Source organism: Schistocerca cancellata, chromosome 7, assembly GCF_023864275.1.
Source record: "Schistocerca cancellata isolate TAMUIC-IGC-003103 chromosome 7, iqSchCanc2.1, whole genome shotgun sequence".
Lineage (NCBI taxonomy): Eukaryota > Metazoa > Arthropoda > Insecta > Orthoptera > Acrididae > Schistocerca > Schistocerca cancellata.
This window is the reverse complement of record NC_064632.1, coordinates 198,172,556-198,185,748: the sequence shown is the minus strand read 5'-3', so window position 1 is coordinate 198,185,748 and position 13,193 is coordinate 198,172,556. Positions and strand designations below refer to the sequence as shown.

General features: G+C 38.4%; 1 protein-coding gene across 1 annotated transcript in view; it reads left to right on the top strand.

The window, feature by feature from the left end:
• Positions 1–7,361, top strand: part of LOC126091953 (transportin-3) — a 211,400-nt gene extending 204,039 nt beyond the window's left edge. Inside the window, exons 17-18 of the mRNA XM_049907291.1 lie at positions 6,762–6,874; positions 6,958–7,361. Coding sequence (XP_049763248.1) covers positions 6,762–6,874; positions 6,958–7,018 — 174 coding nt within the window. The 3' untranslated portion in view covers positions 7,019–7,361. The remainder of the gene's footprint in view (positions 1–6,761; positions 6,875–6,957) is intronic.
• The last annotated feature ends 5,832 nt before the right edge of the window (positions 7,362–13,193 follow it).

Sequence of the window (13,193 nt, the reverse complement as noted above, 5' to 3'; positions counted from 1 at the left end):
TAGCAAGTCTGCATGTTACGCTTGGACCAGCAAAACAAAGAAGTTACCTGTTGAGCACAGAAGGGGCAATGTTGAGCACAGAAGGGGCAATACCATTAATTCCCCATTAACTGTGCATGACATATGGCTGTGGTATTGGCAGCTGTGTGTTTCATATTGAAAGCATTCATTGTGTTCCCCACAAATGTACAGTTTTGAGGTTCGTTTGCAAGGCTTATAACTGTCTTAACACTGTACTAAACACTTCTGCTGCTAGCTCAACATGTTCTGTATCTTATAATAAACACGCCACACAAAGAAACAAAACTTTTAAATGGCAATAATAATGTTTGGCATTGTACAACCATCAACCCATGTGAAATTGGCTTTCTGTGACAGAGAAGAGTTTGACTGTGCAACATGTTTCGATGAGCATTGTACTTAAGGATGTGAAGACAAAATTTCTTTGGGCTCTATTTTGTAAACGTCTTACAGGAGGTCCAGGCTACAGGTAAATGATATGCAACATGACTTAACTGAAACATTGTACATTTTAAGGTCACTCACCTTAACTTTTGATCTTGAATATCTCAATAGATGTCTTCTTTTAAACTGATGATAAAATTTTACACAGAAGCAAGGACCAGTGGCTGAACCATCTACATTAAAACACTTAGGAACTACAAACCTGTATAACTCCTCAGATGAATTGGATACATCTATAGCCTCAAATATTGCTATAGTTACATTAAATTACAGTCTGGCATACTTTGGGATTTCCCTGGTGAAAAAGGTGAAATTGGGGGGAAACACAGTAAATGCATATCCAGTTTGGGAGAGAATGCAGAGGCTGAAATAAATGCGGGATCTGAAATCTTCATGCAGTTGAAAGAGCACCATAAGCAGTAGTAAGATCCAAATATTGGCACTTCTTCTGAAATGTTGCAGCATTTGAAGGACTGAAAATTAATTTGGTGCCTCAAACTATTTAGTGCGAAAAGCAAAACAATTAGTTACAGAGTGTGGTATTGTAGCAACTTTTAATCTGAGACCTAGGTGTGTCCTAAGTGAACATATTATGAACTATGTCATAGAATTCTACAGCAGAGAAGATATGCATTTTGCCTAGGAGGAAGGATTTTGTTTGTCAAGGAAAATAGTTTTAGGTTTCGTAAACAAAAACGACTGGTGTTGGAAAATCAAGATGAAATGCGCCAAGCATTAAAAACTGAACATCCAGGACTGAAAATAGGACATCCAAATTCTGCTAGTTATGACCCAAGAAATGTGTTCTAGCTGATACAGCTAGTACCCATAATGTGAAAGTATGCAGTATCCATCAAAACATGAAGCTCATGTTGGAAGATTCCAGATTGAAAGAGCTGACTCTTGAGGTTGACTGTCAGCTAGTACAAACACTGTCTAGCTCAAATCATTTGTAATCCTGCACAGCCGAAATGGTATATGTCAACATGTGAGAACTACCCCAGTACACATTCTACACACATCAATAAAAGTTTTGCATCGCCCCGGTTCCCAGTACTCCTGAAGATAGACGTTGACTGTGGGTCTTGTGTCACAAACACAGTCCCTTTGACTGTTCAGAGATGTCACTAAACCCACCCTAAGATGTATACAACCATGCATGAGCAGCACCTATTAGACAGGGGGGGTCTGACAGCCGATCAGTACCAGTCATTCCACCAGGAAGGAGGTACACGGCTCATGTTGTCTGTAGTTCAACCATACCTAGACGGTCAATACCACGGTTCGATCGTGTCCGCATTGTTACTTTGTGATAGGAAGGGCTCTCAACAAGGGAAATGTCCAGGCGTCTCAGAGTGAACCAAAGCAGTGTTGTTCGGATGTGGAGGAGATACAGAGAGACAGGAAATGTCAATGGCCTGCCTTGCTCAGGTCGCCCAAGGGCTACTACTGCAGTGGATGACCGCTACCTACGGATTGTGGTTGAGAGGAACCTTAACAGCAAAGCCACCATGTTGAATAATGCTTTTCGTGCCGCCTCAAAACGTCGTTTTAAGACTCAAACTGTGCGCAATAGGCTGCATGATGTGCAACTTCACTCCCGGCGTCCATGGCGAGGTCCACCTTTGCAAACGCGACACCATGCACCATGCAACATGCCGAATGGACTGTTCAGGATTGGCATCATGTTATCTTCACCTACAAGTGTTGCATATGCCTTCAACCAGATAATCATCAGAGATGTGTTCGGAGTCAACCCGGTTAGGCTGAACGCCTTATAGACATACTGTCCAGCGAGTATATCAAGGTGGAGGTTCCCTACTGTTTTGGGGCAGCATTATGTGAGGCAGGCGTATGCCACTGGTGGTCATGGAAGGCACCGTAACAGCTGTACGATACGTGAATGCCATCCTCCAACCAATAGCGCAACCATATCGGCAACATATTGGCGAGGCATTCGTCTTCATGGACGACAATTCGTGCCCCCATCGTGCACATCTTTTGAATGACTTCCTTCAGGATAACAACATTGCTCCACTAGAATGACCAACATGTTCTCCAGATATGAACCCTTTCAAACATGCATGGGATAGATTGAAGAGGGCTGTTTATGGACAACATGATCCACCAACCACTGTGGTGGATCTATGCCGAATCGCCATTGAGGAGTGGGACAATGTGGACCAACAGTGCCTTGATGAACTTGGGGATATTATGCCATCAAGAATACAGGCATGCATCAATGCAAGAGGGCATGCTACTGGGCATTAGAGGTACCGGTGTGTACAGCAAACTGGACCACCACCTCTTGAAGGTCTCGCTGTATGGTGGTACAACATGCAATGTGTGGTTTTCATGAGCAATAAAAAGGGCAGAAATGATGTCTATGTTGATCTCTATTCCAATTTTCTGTACAGATTCCAGAACTCTCGGAACTGAGGTGATGCAAAACTTTTTTTGTGTGTGTATAATGAAATACCCAGGAGAGTTGTTTCACAAAAATAGAAATAACATAAAAACTATGGAAGGCTACAGATAGAGCAACTCTACAAGCGTGCCGTTTTTCTGTCGAAGACTTCTTGAAAATCTTAGAGACAAATTAAAAAAGCTCCTCCTGCACTCCTTTTCACAGTGATCCAACAGTCTGAATTTATAATCATATGACAGTGGTTGCACTTCGCTCTTTTCTGAAACCATGCCACGAATCTGCAAGCAGCTTGTGTTTTGTGAAAATGGCACTTAGCTGGGAAAGGGTAACACTTTCAAACATCTAACTAAAAGTGGGAATATTTGGAGACATCTTCCTTACTTCCCTTTTTACACTGTTTTCCCTGCTCTCATTTTTAGAACAATTGGCTACGGGGTTCCTCTAATGCTGTACTTAATCAGATAGGAAAGAGGTTTAGAGATTCCTTAGTAATAGCACTGTATTTACCATCCCATCAAGATGAAAATTCTTTTCTTTAGCATGTGTATTGCCTTGCATACTTCCGCTCATTCCCTTTCACAAATTCAAATTCGGTAAACTGAGTTAGGTGACTCTGCTTCTATAATATGGGTTGAATGGTCAACAGAAGTGAAGCGGTTGCTAAAAATGTTACATATAGTATCTCGAGTTTTTTTACAATGTTTCTGTCATGCCTTATCCTGAATGGTTCTCTGTTCACTTTGTTGGGGCCTTTACACTTTTCAATCACCTTTTTTTACAATATTTCTGTCATGTCTTCTCCTAAATGGTTGTGTGTTCATCTTGTTGGGACCTTTACACATTTCAATCAGCTCCGAAGATGCTTTACTTATGTTGTCAGACAGTTCTGTTGTGTTGCAGTTAATCTGCTTCCTCAGGTTAGCAGTTTGTTTTAAAACTTTGCTATGCCCAGTTGCATTTTTCCTTAAAAACCTGAATAGTAGTGGCTTTATAAAGCGTATTTAGATCATGTATACTGTGCCAGAGCCTAATCAGTTTTAGTCTCAGATTACTTCCATTTTGGCAGTGCTTGGCTACCTTCTTCATTTTTGTGACTGGACAACAATATTCATAATGACTCAACAGAGTTGAGTAGAACTTATTCTGTTTGTCATCAGACTCTTTCACCTGGTCTACAGAATCCCATTTCTCATTTGCTATTATGTTTTCAAGGGTGTTAATATTTTGATCTTACTATATTTAAAAGATTGTGTGAGCTTAATACATCACTTTGAGTTCCAAGTTGACTGCACTACTTGAATTTGTGTCTGTATTAAAAGTCACCTATGCACATAGGTAAACTTATCACACAGTTTCCTTAGCTCAGAATTGTAGTGTGGAATCTCTTGATTTACACAAGACATCTGTGGCAGACCATGTTGCACTAGCAGTTTGTGATAACAGCATTTGTACAAAGTAGTTTTCGTTGTTGTTGTTGCTGCTGCTGCTGCCTATAATCACAACATGATTATCTTTTTCTAGTTGACTTGTCTCTGTTGTTGTATTCTCCAAAAAGCTTTTAAAATGGCACTAGGCTTAACTTTTGCAAAAACCGAACGCTTTGAAAGTATACTGTCATGAAAGTGTTGGGATAGGTCTTTTTTGTGACTTCTCAGCCTACAGAAGGAGCCCCTCTGGTGCATCAGAGTTACTGACTGATTTTGCACAAATGGTGTAACTTTAAACTTTGAAGTGGGAAAGGGTGAGGGGGCATATAGAACATCCAGTTATGTGCAGTCAGAAATATCCACTTGTTATTAACTTAGTGCACCGAATAATAAACAGGGTAAAAAATTGTAAGTTTCTAGTTGAAAACTTCAGCTGGGAAAACTCTATAATAGACTTGCTAGAACATTTAGATTTGTCGGCTTTGGCCATAAAAATAATTGCCAACTTCAGAGGCATAAAAATCAGTAAGGTAACACAGTTTCATTCACTGATGTGTTGAGGGATAATATTTTGGGGTAACTTATTACTGAGGCATAAAATATCCTTTACTTAACCTATCTCTGGCACAGAAAGGGGTAAAATATGCTGCTATAAAACTTTTTGATAAATTACCAGATGAAATAAATTGCCTGATAGACAGCAGTAATAGTTTCAAGAACAAATTGAAATCATACCTCGTTGACAACTCCTTCTATACCATAGATGAATTCTTGAATATGAGTAAATAAATCTGGAGATATAATATACGCATTTTGTGCCATTTAAGGGAATGGGATAGATAATAGAAATATTTAGGTATAACACTATAGGGAGGGGGGGGGGGGGACATTTCTTGTGCATTTGACATGTTCCACATCATAATGGTTTTCCGTGCTATTTGATCAATGGAACACACAACTAACTAACTTTGCACAAAAGGAATTAATTAGAATTATGTGTGCAGTTCACTCACATACATATTCCAGGTATCATTTTAAGCAGGTGGGAGTATTAACCACAGCCTCAGAATGCATTTATTCACTTACAAAATTTATCAGCAGTCCATCTGCATTTATCGTTTAATGAGAGAAACTCGTAGAACCTCTTTTTTTTTTTTTTTTTTTTTTTTTTTCCCTCCCCCAGTGCAATTTGAATGCTAAGTAGTTATAGCATCAACAGTTCTAACAAGTGTTATATGTTGGCACAGACAGTTTGTTCACTTCTGAGATCATTGCTCAGACATACACATTGCTGAAGGTCATTTTGCCAAAGAACTTTCTGTAAACTTGTGATCAAAGTTGGTTCTCTGTTTTTCTTGCCATGAGAATTACAGCGACATTATGATTAAATCTTCAATAAAGCTGTTTGTACAAGCCTTGGGAAACAATTGTGTGGGAGTGAGTAATGAATTCTGTAGTAATTTTATTTTAACCTTGTAACTGTAGGTAACAGTTATGTGCTACATCAGGCAGCACTACTGAGGTGGCCAGTTGTTAGCGTGTAGTTATTTTCTTGGAAAAGTTTTATGGACATGTGATGATTATAAAATCAATGCTACAGCGTCATGCAAATTGATTGGACATTGGCATTAGACAGCACTTCCATCTGTTTTTTATGTTTTCTGTGTTGTATTCACTATTAAACTTAACTTGACTTTTTTGATTGTGTAGAAGTGTATAACAACATATTCATTAATAAATTATTTTGCAAATTAAGATGATCCCTTGTTAACAATTTTTTTTATCATTAAGCATACATTTTCACAATGAAAAACCTGTTATCTTAAAAGGCAATAGTTAAAGGAAACACACACCACACATTCTTATAATTAAAGAAAAATAATTTGCATCAATTTAAAAGAGATGCTATTCGGAGAATTCATCTCGATTGAGTACAAAGAAACAATAGGTTCAAAGAGGAAACTGCTGTCTATTGTTGTTATAAAACTGCTGTAGTCTTACACTGCAGGTTATTGTTTATCATATAATGTATTATGTTCAATAATTGGTGCTTTGAAAATTGGCTAAAGCTCTGTGTTTCCATAATTTGTTGATAATCTGTCCTATAAAATACTGCTGTCTGAGGTAGTCTTTTGCCAGTAAATGCCTATCACTCATTTTGCTATTGGCATATTGTTAAATAGTTACTTCTCCTGTAGATCACTTTCACAATAGTTGTTAGTTATTTATGAATGTGGAAAAAAAGAACATTGTCCTTCTTTGTATTTGTGTGTCTTACACGTATGTGTGTGTGTGTGTGTGTGTGTGTGGCGGGGAGGGGGAGGGGGCAGAGAGAGAGAGAGAGAGAGAGAGAGAACAGCTAATATCACTCATTATTAAGACAAGGAATTAAAAAATTCACATAATAACAGCAAAATTTCACTGTCCCTTGTGATCATCAGGCTGTCGGTCAGTGGTTAGAAGAGGCAGTCAAGGCTCTGCCAATGCATAATCCTGGGGGCAGTGTTACAGCAACACCCAAACAGCTTCTTGATTTCCATCGTTCATTGACAAGGTAAGAAGCATTGAAGCATGCAAATTTTCTTTCTTTAATCATTTTCAGATGTGAGGAGATAAAATGTGTGTATCTTGTTACAGGGCGGAAGGAGCAAAAGCTGTTTCACATGCACTTCGAGATTTTGCTCGTCTTTTTCGCTGACTGCAAGGCACACTGTGGAGACAAGGATAAAACTTGAATTATTTTCAAGGAACAGTTTAAGAGCAGACAGTGTATATGGAGGGAATGTGATGTGATACAGTGCTGTGAATTCTGTTCATTTTTGTTAACAGAATTTTCTGAGGAAAGTGATTCTGTGATTGTGAAAGTGACAGGCATGTGTGACTAGGAGATATGAGAGTGTGAGTGAAAGGTTACGCATGCATGAAGAATTTCTTATCTGTTCACATTGCTGTTAAAATATTTGTTACCTGAACGCCAGATAACATAAATGTATTTATGTTCTGCTGGAATTATTTTAAACATGACAGTTTTGTCTAAATAAGTTTGTAGCGTTTTATTTACACATTTTTTGCATATCCACTAATATATTGAGGAAGCATTTGTAATTCTTGAGTTGCATTCTGCTGTTACCTAGGTTTGTTTTCCCCCCATTTGTCTTTCACTGCCATCAAACATGTAGTAATATAATTTTATATTGAAATATTGGGAGGAGAGGATGTCCAATACTTATCACCTAAAATGACATGCTGATAGGAGGACATGTGAAACACACACACACACACACACACACACACACACACACAAAATCGAATATTTAAACTATTTCGCTGTTAAAGAATAGTAGTTCTAACACATAGGTGCCTGTCAACCGTTCTGTACCCTTTAGGTCAGTGGTAGTCTGCATACCCAATCATTTTTTGCTTTCCAGACAGGATAGTTTATTCCTGACATTGGCCATTACCATCCTGTATACTGCACTGTCATACATACATGTAGTAAAGATGTGGAAGAAACAATCAACTATTGTCAAATTAATGTAACATAGACCACCTTGAGGGATCTTTGTAGATGGCTATGTTGCTTGAATTAAATTCCTTTCTCTCTCATTGGGAATTTCATATACTTTACCGCCTCCTCCACCAATATTTGTCCCACTTTTTCTTTTTAAATAACAAAGGAAAAGGATAGATTTCCACTCGCCACAGAGAGGCGGCTTTCGGGCACACTCTGTCTTCTGAAATAAAAAAGACATACACACAGGCAAAGTCTTATATGGCCACTGTCTTCAGGCACTGGAGCCTGACTTTCCTTTGTTTGAGTTTATTTTTTTCTTGTATGGTTAACACGATTGTTGCATTAAAAAATCTCCATGGACTAGTGTGTCATGGAGTCGGAAGGTTTGTGTGTTCAAAATAAACTCTCACTTGTGGAATTTTTACTTTTAGGTGCATTTGTTGTGTCCGTAGTTTACACGGCAGTCAAACACGTTAGACATCTATGAAATGAATAAAATATTAACACATTTATTTTCAATATCTTAAAGTTGATACATGTGAAATACATAGCTTTGGGAATGCTACAAGACCTTCAGTGGTGCTGTGATAGATCAACAGCTGAATTGGCCTTTATACAAACTTGTTTGCTTGGTTATAGGTTACAATCACTGGCCAGCTATTAATATTATCAGTGTCATGCTCTATCGATCTGAGGGTGAGGGGGGCAGAACTCAGTGTGCAGCATCTTAGACTTGCCATCAGAACAATTGAATGCAGTCATTGATGCACAGTCAGTGTCTTCTGGAGGTGTCTGTAGCTCCACTTTTCAGAGACGGTGAGCGCTGGAGAGAGCGGGACTTAATAGAGGCATACTGGCAGGAGGTTAAAATGTACTGTCTACACAGAGATGTGACTGGAGTGCCATGTGTTATCGACAAAGACATGTTTGATACTGCAGTTACAACTGCTCAAGTTGTTGTATCACTCTAAGGTTTGTTCTTCATGTCTCTACATGATACCAGTGAATTGCAAACGCTATGTACTACAAAGCTGTTTAGAGCCATTAAAAGGTATAAACTGGAAAAACAGTTTAAGAATATTTATTCGTGCAATTTGATCTTGGTAATTAAGTTTCCACAATTCATTGAGCAAGAAAGTAAAATACTAATTCACAAAAGACTTCTTAGATCAAACTCAATTAAGCCAATAAATGTTCCCATGTAGTGAAAACAACCGATTATGGAAAAAAGTAAATGGTGCATAGTGGAGGACAAGTAATACAATTTAAGTAGCTATATTGTCAGATGATTATGTATAAGCAAACTCCTGTGGTTAATGGGACATTGTCAGGGGAGACATCTTTATTACGTTGAATTCAGATTCAAGAAGGCATTATTAAAGGAAATGAAATTCACAGAAAATTTCAGTTCAACACCTTAGATAGAAAACAAGTGAAATCACCTTGCTTCATCTGAATATTATGGTGTTAACAAGTATTGTAGAGTGGTTAATATCTTCAAAAAAAGAAAGCAAACCTGTCAAGTACTACAGGAAAATTTATGAACTAGTCTGTCTGAACATCATATAATTTCAGAGGTAGGAAGTCTTAATGTAAGTGATCGTAAATTACCTATATATGCTTGTGGATTCAGTATCAAAGGAAAAAAATTATACTTCAACACAAAGAGACTATCTATTTGTTCTGGTGTATTAGTGAATCCCCATTTTTCAGTTTTTGGAACTCTGTCCTCATACTGTGAGAAGATTCATCAAAACCAATTGTAGTTAACAAGTAGATGAACTGCAGGCTTTTCTCATGGTCTCCAGAAAGCATCCTATTAGAATGTAACACAAAAGAAACTGCAAACAAATTTTTGTACATAACAGACCTACTCAGTTTGTGATGGTCTCCAAAGTAGGACCCATTTTAGTCAACACATCCCTACATTTGTTTCTCCAACTGCTTGAAATGTTCCAGCATTTATGTGAAATATTACAAACTTTCTCACACTGCACTTTCATTTAAGTTGAGTATTCATTAAACAATATTATGAGAAGGATATTTGCTACTCAGGCAAAGATGCTGAGTCACAGATAGGCACAATCTGCGACTCAGCATCTCCGCTATGTGGTGAGTACCAACTATCCTTTTCATAATATTGTTATATTCTATCCTGCATTTTCCATTGTTTTATTCATTAAACATCTTGAATGAATAATCAACATAATAAAATGCACTGTGGCTGCACACCAAGAGGTCATCCACGATAGTGTTGGAAATTTTCATATGTTTTGATATGTTGGCTACATTTCGTACATAGCAATATATCATCTAAAGGGAACCAAACATAAAGTAGGCAGTGAGCACATTTTTCACAGCAAACCCTTAAAATTTTATGTGATGTGTTACTCAGTTTCCAAGTGTAACAATGACTATGACCAACATAAAAAAGTAGCCACTTCATCATCAAGCTGGCTGACACAATGAAAAAGGTTGAAATAGGCAGTCAATAGGAGATTCAGGAAATCAACATAAATGTCGTGGAACATGTGTCTGTCAGAATTAACAGATGGACTGAAAGGAATCAGATAGTGCAACAACGAGCTCAGTGAAGCCACTAGAAATGCTGAGAGGTTGCTAAGTACAGTGGATGGGAAATAGTGATAGTTCTCTTGCAGGGAAAGTCATGGGGAAGAGATACAAAGGAACAGAAAAAGATGGCCACCTCATTGTGAAATACATGACAGAGGGCACTTCCCACTATATGGCAGGGTTTCCTCCCATTCCATTTGTACATGGAACATGGCTGCTTAAATGCCTTTATGTGCACTGCACTTTGTCTAATGATATCTTCACAGTTCCTATGGGAGCAATAAATGGGAGTATGTCTGTAGTATGTTCCTTGATTCTTCACTTAATACTGTTTCTTGAAATTTGGTAAGTAGAGTTTCACAGGATAGTTGATTATATCTTCAATTGCCACCATCAGGTTTTCACCATTTCTGTGGTTGAACAATCCTTGTACCATTCATGCTGCCCTACTTTGTATATGTTCAACATTTCATGTTGGCCTAATTGAAATGAGCCCCACACGTGAAATCCATATTCTAGGACAGGGTGGACTGCTTCGATGTTTCTTAAGCGATCCCCGTAATAGGCTGATCACGCTTTCCAAGTATCTTAACAATGAACCAAAGTCTGTCAGGTGCTTTACCTATGATGGATCTCTATTAGATCATTCCATTTCATATACCTAAAAGTTGTTGCCCCTGGGTTTTCATACAAGTTGACTGATTCCAGTTGAAGTTCACCTAGAGACAGCCCCCCCCACCTCCCCCCTGACACACACACACACACACACACACACACACACACACACACACACACATACGTACGTACAGGTTGTACGCAATGCATCACACAGTGGCCACCAAAGCATGTGCAGAGCTTACGGTTACATTGGGTTGGCGGCATTACATTGGGCTCGTGGCACTTACCATTTCCCAACTCAGCGACCCAGTTTTGCCAGTCCTCTATTACCAAGTGAGGTGGTACAGTGGTTATTATACTGGACTGTTCAAATCCTCATTCAGCTGTCCAGATTGGGATTTTCTGTGATTTCCCTAAATACCTCCAGGCAAATGCCAGGATAGTTCTTTTGAAAAGGGTACAGCCAATTTCCTTCCTCATCCTTTGAAATCTGAGCTTGCATTCCATCTGTATGACCTCACTGTTGTTGGGGCACTAAACTCTAAAAACTCGGAACTCTGAATGCATGTGTGGCTTAGTGAATACTACAGATATAGCGAGAATTACTCCCCTACATTGTATGCTTTATAACATCAGTTAATCACAACTGGAATCAATCAACATTTAAAACAAGTTATCAAATTTTGCGCCAGTTTGAAATCATACCAAAATTTGTGCAGATTTTTTTCAGATAGTGGTTCGTTGTAGTAGAGTATGTTGTTCCAACACCACACCAGGGACCACAAGAGCTCATCAGATTTACTACTGTCACCCATCAGCTCAGTTGTGGACAGATGTAGGTAGAATAGGCTACCCATCAGGTTGCCCTGATGCATGCCTTCTGTGTATGTGCTTGTCACTTAAGTAATAAAAAAGGGCAGTACGATCATGTAGACTGTGGCTGGCTCCCAAATCACCTGCACATTAGCTGTTTGCACACCACTGGGTTAGACATTCTCTTTCCATAATATACCGTAGATAACTCAAACAAAAAACTATGCCCAGTAGTCCTACAAGGACGGCAGGATTGATCCGCAAAACTACAATCCAGTATTACTGATATACATCTGTTCTAGAGAATCCCAAAGTCAGATATAATGAAGTATCGCAAACAGTATGACTCCTTCATACCAACCAGCATGGATTCCATGAACAATTTGTGCTTTCCTCACATGACATTCTGAAAAGCATGAATTAAAGCTATTAGTTGGACGCTTCTGAAAAGCATGTGGTTCATACTACTAATTATTGATTAAAGTCTGCTCATGTGATGTATCATACAAAATTTTGATTGGGTTAAGGAATTTTTTGCAGGAAGAATGCAGAATATTATATTGGATGGAAAGTCATTGACTGGTGTAGAAATAACTTCAAGTGTGCAGCAGGGAATAGTGTTAGGACTCTCGCTGGTTGTGTTGTATGTTAATAACCTGAGGAACAATATAAATAGTAATCTCAGACTTTCTGTTGGCGATAATGTAGTATCTGAAAAAAGCTGCTCAGATATTGTCAGATCTTGAAATGATTTGAAAATGGTGGAGAGATTGGCAGCTTGCTTTAAAATGTCCAGAGAAGTAAAATTGTGCATTTCAGAAAACCCAGTATTTTGTGACTACAGTGTCAACGAGACACAGTTAGTCAGTCAACTAACTCGTAAATACTCTGTTTCTAACAATTTGTGGGGATATGAAATGGAATGATCATATAGACTCAGTCATAGATAGGCAGATGCAGACTTTGGTCCATTGGAGGATACTGAGAAATTGCAGTAAGTCTACAAAGAACATTGTTTACAATACCTGGTATAACCCATCTCAGAATATTTTGTGAGTGTAATATCCATTGGGACTAAAACTGGAGATTGAGTTTATACAAAGAAGGACAGCATGAATGATCACAGATTATTTTTTAATCCAAATCAATGGGAAAAAGCCACAGAAATGCTGAAAACTGTGAAAACTTCGTTCACTGTGCTGTGAAAAGTTGCTTACCAACTATCTAAAACCAGTATTCAGTTAGGTACCTAAGACTACACTACACCGCTTGACACTCACTCACATGAGGACCATGATCACAAGATGGGCTAATTTCACATGGAGACATAACAATAATTATTCCCACACGCCAT